The sequence below is a fragment of the Terrapene carolina genome, unplaced genomic scaffold (assembly GCF_002925995.2).
Source record: "Terrapene carolina triunguis isolate 2854851 unplaced genomic scaffold, T_m_triunguis-2.0 Scaffold132, whole genome shotgun sequence".
In the NCBI taxonomy this organism is placed as follows: domain Eukaryota; kingdom Metazoa; phylum Chordata; order Testudines; family Emydidae; genus Terrapene; species Terrapene triunguis.
The window spans coordinates 2,071,051-2,084,777 of NW_020664483.1; the positions used below are offsets into that span (position 1 = coordinate 2,071,051).

The 13,727-nt window shown below is 43.9% G+C and overlaps 1 protein-coding gene across 1 annotated transcript in view; it reads right to left on the reverse strand.

Moving 5' to 3' along the window:
- The window catches only part of DHX57 (DExH-box helicase 57), a 32,142-nt gene that overhangs the window by 8,102 nt on the left and 10,313 nt on the right, over positions 1–13,727 (reverse strand). Inside the window, exons 7-17 of the mRNA XM_024203964.2 lie at positions 12,475–12,596; positions 11,993–12,188; positions 10,620–10,744; positions 9,102–9,235; positions 6,933–6,987; positions 6,009–6,214; positions 4,483–4,599; positions 3,940–4,036; positions 2,163–2,336; positions 1,614–1,814; positions 234–510 (exon numbers count right to left, since the gene is read on the reverse strand). Coding sequence (XP_024059732.2) covers positions 234–510; positions 1,614–1,814; positions 2,163–2,336; positions 3,940–4,036; positions 4,483–4,599; positions 6,009–6,214; positions 6,933–6,987; positions 9,102–9,235; positions 10,620–10,744; positions 11,993–12,188; positions 12,475–12,596 — 1,704 coding nt within the window. The remainder of the gene's footprint in view (positions 1–233; positions 511–1,613; positions 1,815–2,162; positions 2,337–3,939; positions 4,037–4,482; positions 4,600–6,008; positions 6,215–6,932; positions 6,988–9,101; positions 9,236–10,619; positions 10,745–11,992; positions 12,189–12,474; positions 12,597–13,727) is intronic.

Sequence of the window (13,727 nt, forward strand, 5' to 3'; positions counted from 1 at the left end):
TTAGGGATCAAACTGTTCTTGAAACTTCTGTCTCTGCATGTACTTATATGAATATTTCCAGTTCAGACACAAACATTTTATACTAACACAAAAGATGCTCTGTGCAGTAAGTGGAACTGGTAAGAAATTTAAGATTAATATGTTGCAGTATACTGCAATATTCACTTATGAATACAACACATTACTTTCAAATTTTGACACACAGATGTAGTTTATTAGAGTGGCATACTTACAAAAGGGGACTTAAAGGCCAGACTTGCTGCTATAGTTAGTGCAGGATCCAGACAACGGAAAATGGTGCCAAACAGCATTAGTTTTCCAATCCGCACATCGACAGGCAAGGAGGCCAAGTGATACCCCAAGGGGGTGAGCTTTTCATCTGGAGTTAAAGCACCCAAGTCCTGTAGTCGCACTTTCGATGCACGCAGAGATTCAATTCTTGGCGGCTCAATCAAGCGGGATAAGACAGATTGAAGGCCATGTGCAGAAAACATATCCAAAATCTTAATTCTTAAGGAAAAAGATGACAACTCAGTCTGCTGACATAGGACAAAGCCGCAAACTTTTTCCAAACCACTGAGAATGCCCTCCCCATGGCCTGCTTTCTAGATAGGCCATGCCAATGGGACCACAGCCAACCAGTCCTCCATGGTCCACACTGGCTCCCTACTGACTTCCTGATTCTCTTCAAGATGCTGATCCTTATCTTTAAAGCCCTTAACAGGCACTGGCTAACCTATCCCAGACGGCCTCTTCCCCACCCTTTGCCACTGCAGCTGCAGGGGCTGTGAGCTAACTAATGACTAGGGAATCTGCTACTACTGCAGATCAGGACACGCTCAGATCCGATGACCGCCACAACATGGTGCAAGACCCATCTTTTTGTACAGGCCCCTCGAACGATAAAGCTAACGAGTTGCCATTCCTCCTGGTCAAGAGCCAATAAGGCATCATTCAACTTGGGAAGCGGCCCAAAACGATTAGGGAAGAGTTTTGATCCCATAGACTTGATTCAGAGCCCCCTTCTAATCCTAAATTACTGGCATTGTTTTGCATCCTAGAAGTCTCCATTTTGTAAAGGAATGTATGGGATGAGGCTGAACGTCAAAGGCCTCCCTCTTTAATATTTATATTGCAGTAGTGCCTAATTGGAATTGAACGAGGCTGCGTGCAAACACGCAAGAAGACGCAGTAGTCGCTCTACCTCCAAAAGAATTTGTAATTTAAAAAGACAACAAACATGGGGCTGCAGGAAAGGGATGCAACATACCAGCAAAGTGCTCAGAGGAATATCTTGTTAGCACTGCCTTTGTTTATAGGGGTGGGGCCAGCCAAGGAAATGGTGAGTGGAGGATGGGTTTGAGGGAGAGGGTAAGCAGTAACATGGTGGGTGGGAAGACCAAGGTCCTGAAGCAGAGGCAGAGTGGTAGTCAGTGAGAGATGAGAGCAATCAACAGCCAATCAACAAAACAAAAGTGACGAGAGGGGGGCTTGCTGGTTCCCATGATGTCCGGAGCTTGGTAGGAGTGTGACAACTCTGCTGCTCCAGCCTGGAGAGAGAGGACCTCCTGGGGCCCGGCCCTTTAAGACCGATGACGTTGATAATGGTTTACCTGAGGCAGAGCTGTTCCAAAGGCACTCTTTGTATTTCGGGTAACTGCTGCTTTATAAGCTGGTGATTGTAATGATGGCTACTGAAAAGATGAAAGCAGACTCCAGAGGCTACGCGCCCTGCCCGCCCTTTCCTTTGCAATGCATTGGCTTTGGACACAAATGTGTCTTCCAGACTTTCCATTCCTTTGCTGGGGTCGTATCTACAAGAAGAAACAAGTCAAAATGGATGAGGATGGGAGTTTCACTTCAAGCAGGCGAAGAGCACCGACACCGAAGCTCAAGCAGAGAGGTACTGCCAACTTTTGGAAGGCCATAACTACCAACACTATGGATGCACGTCTGTAACAGGGCCGTGCATGGAACTCCCACGGAATCAATGGGAGCTTTGTGCACACAGTAAGCTGCAGAACGAGGCCCTTTCAGATTTTCTACGGCTCTTTAACAGATATGAATTCATACTCTGATGTGTTGGACAGTTTCTTTAAACAGATACCATGCAGAACACATCATTCTCTGAGATCACAGTTCCACCAGAATAATCCCAATACCTTTTCTCTTTCATTTTCCCAGAATCAATCACAAAGACCACATCATCAATGGTGATGGAGGTTTCTGCAATGTTCGTAGATATGATGACCTTGGTAACTCCTAGAGGGGGCTTCAGGAACACAGACTGCTGGTCTTCACTGGACAGTGAGGAATGGAGTGGATAAACAACACAGCTAGAAGAGAAAGATGAGAGCATGCTTATCTTTGCCAACCTTTCTTCCTCCCAACATCCGTCCATTCACACAAGCTTTAGCCCAGAGTATTGTAGGTTGTACGTTCCCATTCTCAGAACAGAACCCATGTGCAGCCCATGCCCCCTGTCCTGCTACAACTTCAGATTGGGACTCCAGGGGCCATGGATTATGGAAAGGACATGTTCCTCACTACATCTCACCGTTAGCTCTTCTGGTGGATACAATCACCCAGCAGAATGCAGCCCAGAGTTTACTTGCAAATATCCAGTAACTGGATTTGGCTGCGGACAGAGAAGCGAGCCTGGGGCTCAAAGGAGCAAAGAAAACGAGACCCACCCCTTAAGAGTCTAACAGCGACCTTGGTTTTCTTGATTCTCTCCACAGTCCCATCAGCCCTTAGACTGAACAGATCCAGCCCCTTAAGTGGCGCTGTGATAGGGTTGAGTACCCCACCGTGCACAGGTCACAGGGAGCAGGCCTTTAAAATATTCTCAGGGGGGGAAGACAGGGATTCAGAGCTGGGTTGCAGTCTCTGCTGAAGGGTCCCTGAGAGCAGAGTTCTTCTGAGCAACTAAGTGGAAGCCCACCTTCTTTCCCCAAAGCCGGTCAGGGATTCTGCCAAGATTTCTGCCGTCTTTCTATCCCCATAAGCCCCTCCCCCATTTACTCACCAGAAGGCTGAAGGCGCCTGGTAGTGATAGGGTCTGCATGCCTAAGGCAACACATGTCCTATGATTCGCTATTACTGGCCAAGGGCTTAGCTAGGTGCTTTTTGAAAGATTGAAATTAAAACAGTATGTACAACCAGGGCTGCCACCAGATTTACACACGTCATTCTGTGGGTGTTACTCTAGTCTGCTGAGAAATTTGGTCACCACAACACATCAGGCTAAGGTCACTCAACCTAACCAGGAGAATTCCTTCTTGTTTAAATGCAACGTTCAGATCGTGATCTAAATATGCGTGGGACAGCTTCCCTCCAAGTATAAGCTTATTTTTCCCTCTTTCTTGATTTTCTTCCTGCCCATTCCCACAAAATGTAGACTGTTTTACCTTAGAAATACCCAATACTTCACAGCGCTAAAAATGCAGATGTTTTTGAAGTGCAAAACAGGGTAAAAGATAAAGTTAGATTCTTCGTTTTTCAGCCTTCCATTGGCTCACCTTAGCTAGTGCGTGAAGACCCACTGCAGATAGCACAGAAAGACTATCTAGGTTCTTATACCACACCCATTACCGTGGTATCTGACTGCCTCCCAATAGTCTCAAGTTATATTTATCTTGGTCCCCAAAACTGCAACTTTCCCTTCCCCAGTTTGAGGAAACGGGACTAGAACTTACATGGCAAATGTGCTAAGTGCATGATGGTTGAGCCACTGTGCTAACTCATAAAGGACCTGTTCCAGATAATGGCATCTAAGCCTTCTCCATCACCAGCTGTCTCAAACAGTAAGTAATCTGCACTTGTAACTGGAGACAGATATCAGAGTTTGAGTAGAAGGTAACTTTTTTTTTTTCATTGGTTTCTTTACCCTTGATTTAACTTCAACATGCTAATGGTTTTGGGACACTCTTGACTTACCGTTTACTGTGTCTATTATTGAAAAGGGCATTAGACTGTAGCTGTTCATAAAGCATCTTAATTTCTGCTAGACCAGGCAAAAATATCAGTACAGCACCTGTACATATAGGGGGAAAGTGAAGAGTCAATAGAAGAGTTCAGCTAAAACGTACTATTACACTTCGATTTTACCGCAGTGCACAAAGGCCCCAGTCAAAACTGGAGCTCCGTTTTGCTACACACTATATAAAATCACCAGGAGCAATGACCCCGTCCCAAAGAATTTACAATCTAACCAGACAAGACAGACAAAGACGTCAGCATACTGTCAAAAGTTCATCTCTTTGCTACAGTTTTTGTGCTGGCCCAGTGTACCCATCTGCCCCCCATCCCCACAGAAATTAGGGGCCTCCCCACTCCCATCGACTCAAATGTGCTCAGATAAATTCGGAAGTTATGGAAATGATGTTTTGGATGAAAGCGTCGATTTGGCACAATCTATACAAGCACATAACTGTTGCATGTAGTCCCTGTTATACAACCCACAATGGACAGCCAGCTTACCTGGTGGGTATGAGTGTTTGCCACTGACTATCCACTCCAGCAGGGACTCTATTAATTCCAGATTAACTTTGTCTAAGTCCATGGCAGCCATTGTTTTTAACACTGATTTATTAACCCCTGAAAGAGAAATGAAAACAGAGTAGGAGCATAGATGAGTTGGTGTCTCATAAAAGAGCAGACACTATACAGTTCACTGAGAAAATGGCCACACAGAGGATCAGCAGCCTTTCACCAAGCAGGATCCTGCATGCCTGTAAATACGGCTGAAGGGTACAGTAAGTGTAATACCTCTGAGTGCAGTCTGTCCTCTTCCCCCTCCCCCTTCATTCATTCTTCCCCACTTGACGTCTCCTCATTAACTCTACCACTCTCCTCTCTTCTCACTCACACGCTATTGGGTCTCATATACTCCCAATGCACCACACTCTCCGTGTGCCAAATCCAATGAACCACACTCCCCGTGTGCCAAATCCAATGAACAAACACACTGGTGCCAGCCCAGCCCAGCTCACCCACACTGGTAGCAGGCAGGAGTCGGGAATGCCATGGGGCCAGCCGAGGATTGACATCAGAGGTCTCCAGGACCCTGCACACAAACTCGGTTCTGCCTCCTCCCAGTATTTCATTTCTTAAATACAACAGACCCTAAAAGTCCCTTACCCTTTTGGGCTACTACAATCTTCCCCCCACCCCTCCACCCCCACCCTTGAAGATACAACCCCAGAGCTGTACATGAAGGATTACAATGAAAAGAAGGCTGGGTGGATAACATAATGCAGCCTTATCGGATCACTATTTTGCAAGTCAATATACACCCCAGTGAAGTCCAGCAGCGAAGCCCTGGAACGGGAGCTTCCCATCTAGTCGAGCCCCTGTGCTGACGCAGGACCAAGTAAACCGAGACCATCCCTAACAGCTGTCCTTAAAAACCTCCAATGATGGGGAGTCCACAACCTCCCTTGGTATCCTATTCAAGTGCTTAACTACCCTGACAGTTAGAAAGTTTTCCATTTATCTAACCTAAGTCTCCCTTGCTGCAGATGAAGCCAATTACTTCTTGTCCTGCCTTCAGTGGACATGGAGAACAATTGACCATCGTCCTCTTTATAACAGCCCTTCGTATACTTGAATATTTTTATCAAGACGCTCACAAGCCTTCTTTTCTCAAGACTAAACTTGCCCAGTTTTTTTAAAAACCTTTCTTCATAGGTCAGGTTTTCTAAACCTCACCATTTTTGTTGCCCTCTTCTGGGCTCTCCAATTTGTCCACATCTTTCTTACAAGGTGGCGCCTAGAATTGGACACAGTGCTCCAGCTGAGGCCTTGCGAGTACCGAGTGGAGTGGGACAATTATCTCCCATGTCTTACATACGACACTCCTGTTAATACCTCACAGAATACTGAACTTTACACCATGAAGCCACAAATTATGAAAATACGTGTAGTATCCAGAGTACCAGCTGGGTGTGTGAATATGCTTTTTGGGATGAGAGAGAGAGAAAGAGAGAGAGAGAGAGAGAGATTACCTTTGTACCGTAGCAGGAGCTGTTTAAAAGTTAATTGCTGGTCTGGGACTGAATCCTTGACAGTAGTGTCATCCTCTAGGAGGCGAGCACATCTTAGATCTTCCTCTACTTCTTCTAACGCAGTTCTCTTGCGCCTTGCTTTAAGTTTCTCTTCTGGACCTCGTTTCGTGTTGTTCATGTACGGACTACCATCCTCTAAGACATACCTGAACATGAGCAGAGAGAATTCAGTCATAGGGAAAGCAGTTTGTACAGTCTACACTTTAAATTAAGCTGTCAGGGTATTATGCCATGCCCATCACCATGGTACCTACATGCCTTACAAATTTACATAAAGAATATGAGTGGCTAATCATAGCCCTGACTTCTCTCTTCTGTCACTCTTTCTAGCAGCAGGTAGGAGTGCTGGGAATTTCACTCTTAGCATAAGTAGTTAGCACATATTGTAAAGTTTGAATGGTCCTTTAGAATATGTGCTAAACAATCTGTTCCACCTTGTATGTAGCTGTGATGTTTGGAGTCCCTTTCCCAGGCCTGAAGAAAAGCTCTGTGGGGCTTGAAAAATGCTCTCACCAAGAGAAGTTGGCCCAATAAAAGATACTGCCTCACCCACCTAGTCTCTCTAATATCCTGGGACCGACACAGCTACAACTATGTTGCATATAACAATGAAACTATTGGGGGGAGGGATAGCTCAGTGGTTTGAGAATTGGCCTGCTAAACCCAGGGTCCTTGAGGGGACCACTTAGGGATCTGGGGCAAAATCAGTATTTGGTCCTGCTAGTGAAGGCAGGGGACTGGACTTGATGACCTTTCAAGGTCCCTTCCAGTTCTAGGAGATAGGATATCTCCATTAATTTATTTATTTTATTTAACTATTCCAAAGGGCAGTTACTTGTGAGAATGCTGTCAATGATTTCATACCTTGTCACTGCAATTACATCTTCCAGAAAAAACTGATCCACAGGGAATGTCCGACCTAAAGAGAAAAATTAGAATTTTAAAGCAAAATGCGAGCTACCATTTCAGGAGTGGAGGTCAGGGGAGGGATAGTGTTTACAATTTCTCACGCTGGTGTTTCACCACTTCACCCCTTGTCCCACCTTCGTGAACTTAACGCGCTATGTGGGTTCTTTTAGAACTATACTGCAATCGGTAACACAACTTAGTCCAGAACAAATAGCTGACGTTTTTCAAGAACACTGCTGGCATTCACTCAGTTTACACAAGGAGGATTCCTGTAGCGAGGTAATTTGGTGCAGTATTAGAATGATAGGAAGCAATGTATTTCCATCTGGTTAGGTATTTATATCATGCTCAGTGTGATATCTGAGCATTGTATAAATGTGCGTACATCCAAATGGGGGCTTACATGTACCCCTGGATACTCGAGCCCCTCCCCCTTTACCAGAAGAGAAGGGATTGTTTTTTCCTGTTTTGGGGAAGCTATGTCAGAGAGCTGGGTCTTGCAGATAAAGTTTCTTGCCGTCCTTGGCTCTTGTGGGAGTTCCAGAGCTGTAGGCCAACCGCCAAGAAGGCTCTGTCTCCAGGTCCCCTTGTCATAGAAAATTCCATCATTCTGAGGACTGCAGCAAGGTCAGGCTGTCTCTGAAACAACTCAGGCACAGCACACAGTTTTGAGGATCATGATCAGCACCTTAAACTTGATCTGATATTTGCTGGGTCGCCAATGACCAGTGTTAGTCAGCAGGTGGGTTGCACCAGCTAGAGTTTTAGTAGCTATGGTTTCATTCTCATATATAAATAGGTTGCAATACTGAAGGTCACATCTGGCAGAGTGGGACAATTTCTCCTGGCCAGCCAAAGGGGGTAAAAGGCATTTTGTGCTGCTATTGCTAATTGAACATCCAGTCTCAATGGGGAGCCCAAGAGGACAATAGGATGTAAATCATGGACACTTCGGCAGACACCCACTACTGTGAGCAGCACTATGGAATAATGCAACTCTTCGAAACATGTCCAATAGTATCACCTCTGCTTTATCTGGGTTTAGCTGCAAACACCTGCTCTTCATCCAGGCGCCGTGCTTACTGGGGAATATCATCTGATAAAGGAGCAAATCATCTCCAAAAAGGCTCCAACTAAAAAGATGAATTGCTTGTTTACCAAATTCAGGTTTAAAAAAAAAAATTGCAAAGCATTTTAATATTTCCTGATTCTCTATATTTTAAATGAATTTAGCGAACCCTGCAACTAAATCCCCATCTTCGTATGTGATCTACTGAGAAGGCAGTGGCTGAGGGCATGAGTGGATGCAGCACACCGTTCCTAAGAAAGGAAGGGATTCTTGAAGTTGCTGTAAGCAGCAACCCCTGCTGTCCATAAAGCAGCCGTGTTAATAAGACTTTGGAGGAAATCCTTCAGCCAGAGGAAAATGTAGATGGAATGAGATCTAACCAAGAAAGGACATTTTTAGAGACGAAATAAGGCTTCATGAATGCACGTAGGTACAACCGTAGCCTAGGACAGTGTTATATGTCCTGAATTCCTCTGGCCTGCAAGAACTCTTCTATGGCTTCTGGAACAGAGGCAAACGGAAACTGTCTGGTGTGGGGAAAGCCTCATGCTAGAGATACATTGTTAAAAGATAGAAAATGAACAAAAAATAGCACTGAGCGCATGTCAATGGAAGACAATGATATTTCCCAAATGTAATAAAATATATTGATGTTACATATTTGTAAGTGGGTCTTATGCCAAACTATATGTAACGGTACATTATTTGATGGACAGATTCTTGTAGGCAAACAGACTTGCAGTTCTATAAAGTAAAACTAAACAAATGGTACATTTATTCTTTAGGTTCATACCTAGGCTGCCCTATATAGCCTGTGGTACGATCACCACCAGGGGCTGGGAAATCCTCAGCCTGACACGCTTGCCCCTAAACCAATCAGACATTGTTTGTAACCTCTATCCCTAAGCTAAACAGTGCTATTATTCATAGGTAACATTGTACGATACACTAACAGAGAAACACTCCCCACTCCATTGCAAAGTTTCTCCACTAAGCTGAAACCAAACCTGTAAAATAACTTGTAATGGATAATAAAAAAAATAACCGTTCTTCACCTGGTATGTTAATAACTGGACAGGAGTTAAAGTACTGAGAGAAAAGCTCTGCATTCAAGGTGGCACTCATTAGCATAATACGCAGGTCTGGCCTCTGAAACATAATATCCTTCAAAACCAGCAGCAAGAAGTCACTGAAGAAAACAAGCAAAAGACAACTGAATTTCTTCAGTGTTAATTTCCAGATCTCCTCTCTCTCTAATCTGCTCCCTTTCCTGGTGTCTCCACCAGCGTGGCAATAACACCATGTCAAGCTGCACTCACAATAGTGTCTCTCCGGCAATGGCCTTTAGCTAGGAATTTGGTAATTTACTATAAGTGACCTTGGGTTATAATTACCTACTTTTGGGCTGTCCCTTTCCAGAGTTTCTGGATTCCTTGGTATATTTACTTAGATTTAAACAATACAAGCTCTTGGGTGCCCTAACAGTTAATTAAGCTGATGATAACATAGTAACTGCCACCCAACAGTATTAAATAACCGCAAACATATAAATTAACTCAGGCAGCCAGTAAATCAAAGCAACAGACAACCCCTTTTCACCCCTCTCCCCATGGGAGCATTCCCACCACCTTCACCAAAAAACATGTCAAGTACATGGCTTTTGCAGGAGGCCTAGAAGGTCATCGAGTGCAGCTGGTTTTTGAACTGGGGGAAAGACAGGTGGAGGGGATGGGTGTCCAGTCCTGTGGCCCCCCCCAAAGGAACGCCCTTGCCAGCAGCCCCCTCTCCTTTAGAATGAAGAGGCTCAAGCATCTCCAATGACTACAGCAGTGGCAGTATGTTGTAGGGAGAGCGGTGGTCGCAGGCAGGCAGGATCCAGGCCGTTCAGAGCTTTCCAGGGCACGACCAATGCTTTTAAGCTTACCCAGAGACCGTCCCCATAGCTGCAGCTGGCCAACAAGTACTAAAAGCATCTTGCAGGTCCCTTCTTCTCTGCTTTTAGAGTTACCAACAGACCTATCCCCTTCTGGAGCACCAGCTGGTAAGAGAGGTGTGTTTGGGAGAGGCTGGATTACGACAGGGTTGGGAGGGGGAAGAATAAGGAAATTCTGAACTGGGAAAGCCCCATTTGGGGTGTTCTACTTGCGATGAGAGGGGTCTTTAGGGCTTCCAGAGGCAGCATGTGGAGCATTAGGGTAGCTGGGGGACAGCAAGCTGAAATAGGGAAGAGATAGTGACCTAAAGAACCCACCTCCCTGTTGTCCCTCCTGTCCCATCCTAAAACTTTCCTTAAAATGTGACTGCAACTGTGATGGGCGACTGGAAGCGGGAGGGTTGACCGATGTGCCTTCTCCTCAAGGAGCTGCCACAGCACAAACAAATCCCTTAGTCCCCAGGGAGAAAGAGACCAGGAGCAGTAACCAGAATCTCCCATATGGCCGTGCATGCAGAGTGCTGCCAGTAGCACATCACACTGGCTGGAAGCAGTTTGACTTTAGTCGTTTGTTACTCAGTCATCTCAGTGCTCACCTTCATGTATTTGCTTTTCAGTTATGGAATAAGGAACTATTTACCTCTCTTCTGTTCTTTCATGAACTTCATCAACAATAACATGGGTGATTCCCTGTAAAGTCATGTCTCCTTCTAGTCTTCTCAGCAGCACTCCAGTAGTGCAGTACAGCAGCCTGGTAGCTAGTGACTGGAACAGTAAGCAAGGACACAAAACATTCAGTGGAGTTTTAAAAGTTTAACAGCTTTCCTAATACAAAGTCTAGTGAGAGCACGTTGCCATATATCACTCGTGTCCAACCTGAACAGTCCTTGCTTCAAGCAGAAGCAAGCAATTTTTCCTCTCACCTTACCCTTAATTCAACTTAAATGCAGTTATCTGGTGCTTAACAGGGAGCCCTTTTGCAAAAGGACAATGACATATCTAAACTATCTCATCTTATTCTTTCCTGCCTCAGTAGCTGCATGTTAAACACTTGACCATTTGTCTCCGTCAATGAAGGTGAGAGCTATTGAAAGGGTGATGAGACTAGCTCTGGAGGAAGAGGGCTGTCTGTGTTTCTGATCTCTATTTGATTGACTAATGAAGGTTTATATAGAATCGTTCATGAGTGATGCATATTTTGCCTTATGGGACAGAATGAAAAGGTATTGCAATTGTGGTCAACAGCAGGGACAGAAAAAAAGAGCAAGGCTAAAATTGCAAGGCTCACGTTAAGAAGGGACGGACAAAACAATAAACTAAAAATCAAACCCTTTGCAAAACAATTGGTAGCCATTGTAAACTGATCTGTTTTGTTTTTCACTCAAAACTTACTTTATAATTTGTTCAATCAACTTTTTAGCTTCAGATCTTTGACAGTCTTTATTTTAGATTTGACTTTACTTCTGCAAATCGTATTGATGCAAAATTTGTCAAATGTGGATGACAGGAGAAATCAAATGACAGAAAACGCTTTAAAATACTAAGTCTGCTTTATCCAAGAAAAATGTTAGAAAAGGGAGAATGGATGGCCCACAGAATATCACTAGTAGGAAGTTAGCTCAATTCAGCCCACCTCACTAAGGACTGAAGTGCTGGGCTTTGACTCCTGCTTGGTGACTAATGAAAGTGGTTTCATTCCAGTTTCCAGAGGACAAGTATTCAGATCACAAAACCCACTACGAGTACTGATTTCTTTGTTGGCCAGCTCAGCAGAGAGGCTACCCAATGAACGTACACAGACTACTACTACCTTCTCATCCTAGAAGGTGTGCCCGACAATGTGGCTTGAGGCAGAATGGCAGGGTAGCATGGGGAAGCTCGCACTGCTCTGGTCATACTGTATGAATCCTTTGGATAAAGGATTACATCTCTAGGACAGTCAATCTGCACCTTTTACAGCTAATACCCACATTTTAAAAGAACTAGATGAACAAACAGGGAAAGCATACAAACCTTTACACTTTCTAAGCGGATCTGGTATCCCACAGTGATCCCAACTCTTTCTGTTCTCTCCTTGGCTACGCGTTCAGCTACAGAAATGGCAGAGATCCTGCGAGGCTGAGTGCATATGATATTGGCTACCCTATTTGGAGGACCCCTCAGTGAAGCATCCAAAATAAACTGAGGAATCTGAGTGGTTTTCCCACATCTGCATGACAAAAAAATTAATTAAATGTTTTTAAAATGTCTTGTCAGAATGAGTTAGGAGGTTGGATTCCAATTTGTATTTCCTTGCTTTTATTAGTTTGGATCACACTTCATGTGAAATTCCTTAATAATTCAAAATTCATCTACGACTGCAGTAATTTAACATCAATGAATTATGCACCCGAGCACCTGATCATTCCAGAACACAGGCTGTATAATTAAACTTTAGATATGCCTTCCCGTGTATCGTTTGATACTAGAAGTGTATGTGTAAATCACATCCTTACCCAGTCATGCCACTCACAACAAGCACCTGATGCTTAGTCAGCAAATCAAGAATGGTTTCTCTTTCTTCCCACGCAGGGAGATTCTGTCTTTCTTGCAACATGGACTGGAAGTGCCTAGAAGACTGACAAACATAATGAAGAGAAATTGATCTCTCTGGTTAAGAGCCTCAAATCCTGCCCTAGATTCACAGATTCAGATGAGAAGGGACCATTATGATCATCTAGTCTGACCTCCTGCATAGGACAGGCCATAGAATTTTACCAAGTCATTCCTGCATTCAATCCATATTTTGTGGCTGAGCAGGAACATATCTTTTAGCAAGTCATCCAATTTTAATTTAAAGACTTCAAGTGATGGAGCATCAGCCACATCCCTTAGTAAGTTGTTCCAAAGGTTAATTACTCTGTTAAAAATGTGCACCTTATTTTTAGCCTGAATTTATCTAGCAACAGTTGCTACACAAGGCAATCTTTCCTTAGTGCAGTTTAAGTAAAAGGAGGGCTTAAAAAAGTTTACTCTCTCATAGGAAGTGGAAAGCTTCCTGTGGTGAGCGTGGGGGCCCAAATCATCAATTCCTGCAGCATTTAAGGTTTCATTTATAAAAATATTAGGGTCAAAATTTTGCAACTTTCAAAGCTGTGAGCAGAGAGACAAAACTGCATTTATTTACATTCAGTTTGCATCAGGAAGATTTATCTTTACAGATAAAAGCTAGAAACTTAGGCCTATGTTTTCAAACCTGGGGGGCCCAAAGTACCCCTTGGGCACTTTTGAAAATTTTACCCTTAAGCTATATTTAAGCTCTTAATCGAACTGGCATGTTTTTCAAAGGTGCCAAATACCTCCAGCTCCCATTAACTCCAAATATATAGTGCTTCCTTCCTGTTCTCTCATAGGCATTCTGCCACAGTACATGGTCTTATCTTCTAATGCTGATGATGCATTTTCTACCAGGGGAAGTTTACAGATTTGTTAACTTATGCCTAACAGGAATTGTAAATCGTAAGGATTTCCAAAAGAGAAACTCCCACATGCAGTGTATTGGCTACAGAGGCATTTCCGCAACTGTACTAGTTACAATATTGGCCAACACCTATTGCTAAAGCAGTAAAATTTACTAGAATACTGGTCGCCATATTACCTCGATTTCAAAGAAAATCGCCCTCTTCTTTAAATAATGCAAAGTCAGAAACATAAATCCATGAAAATTCAAGTGCTCTTACTGCCTGCAATGGTGTTACAAATGTCTAAA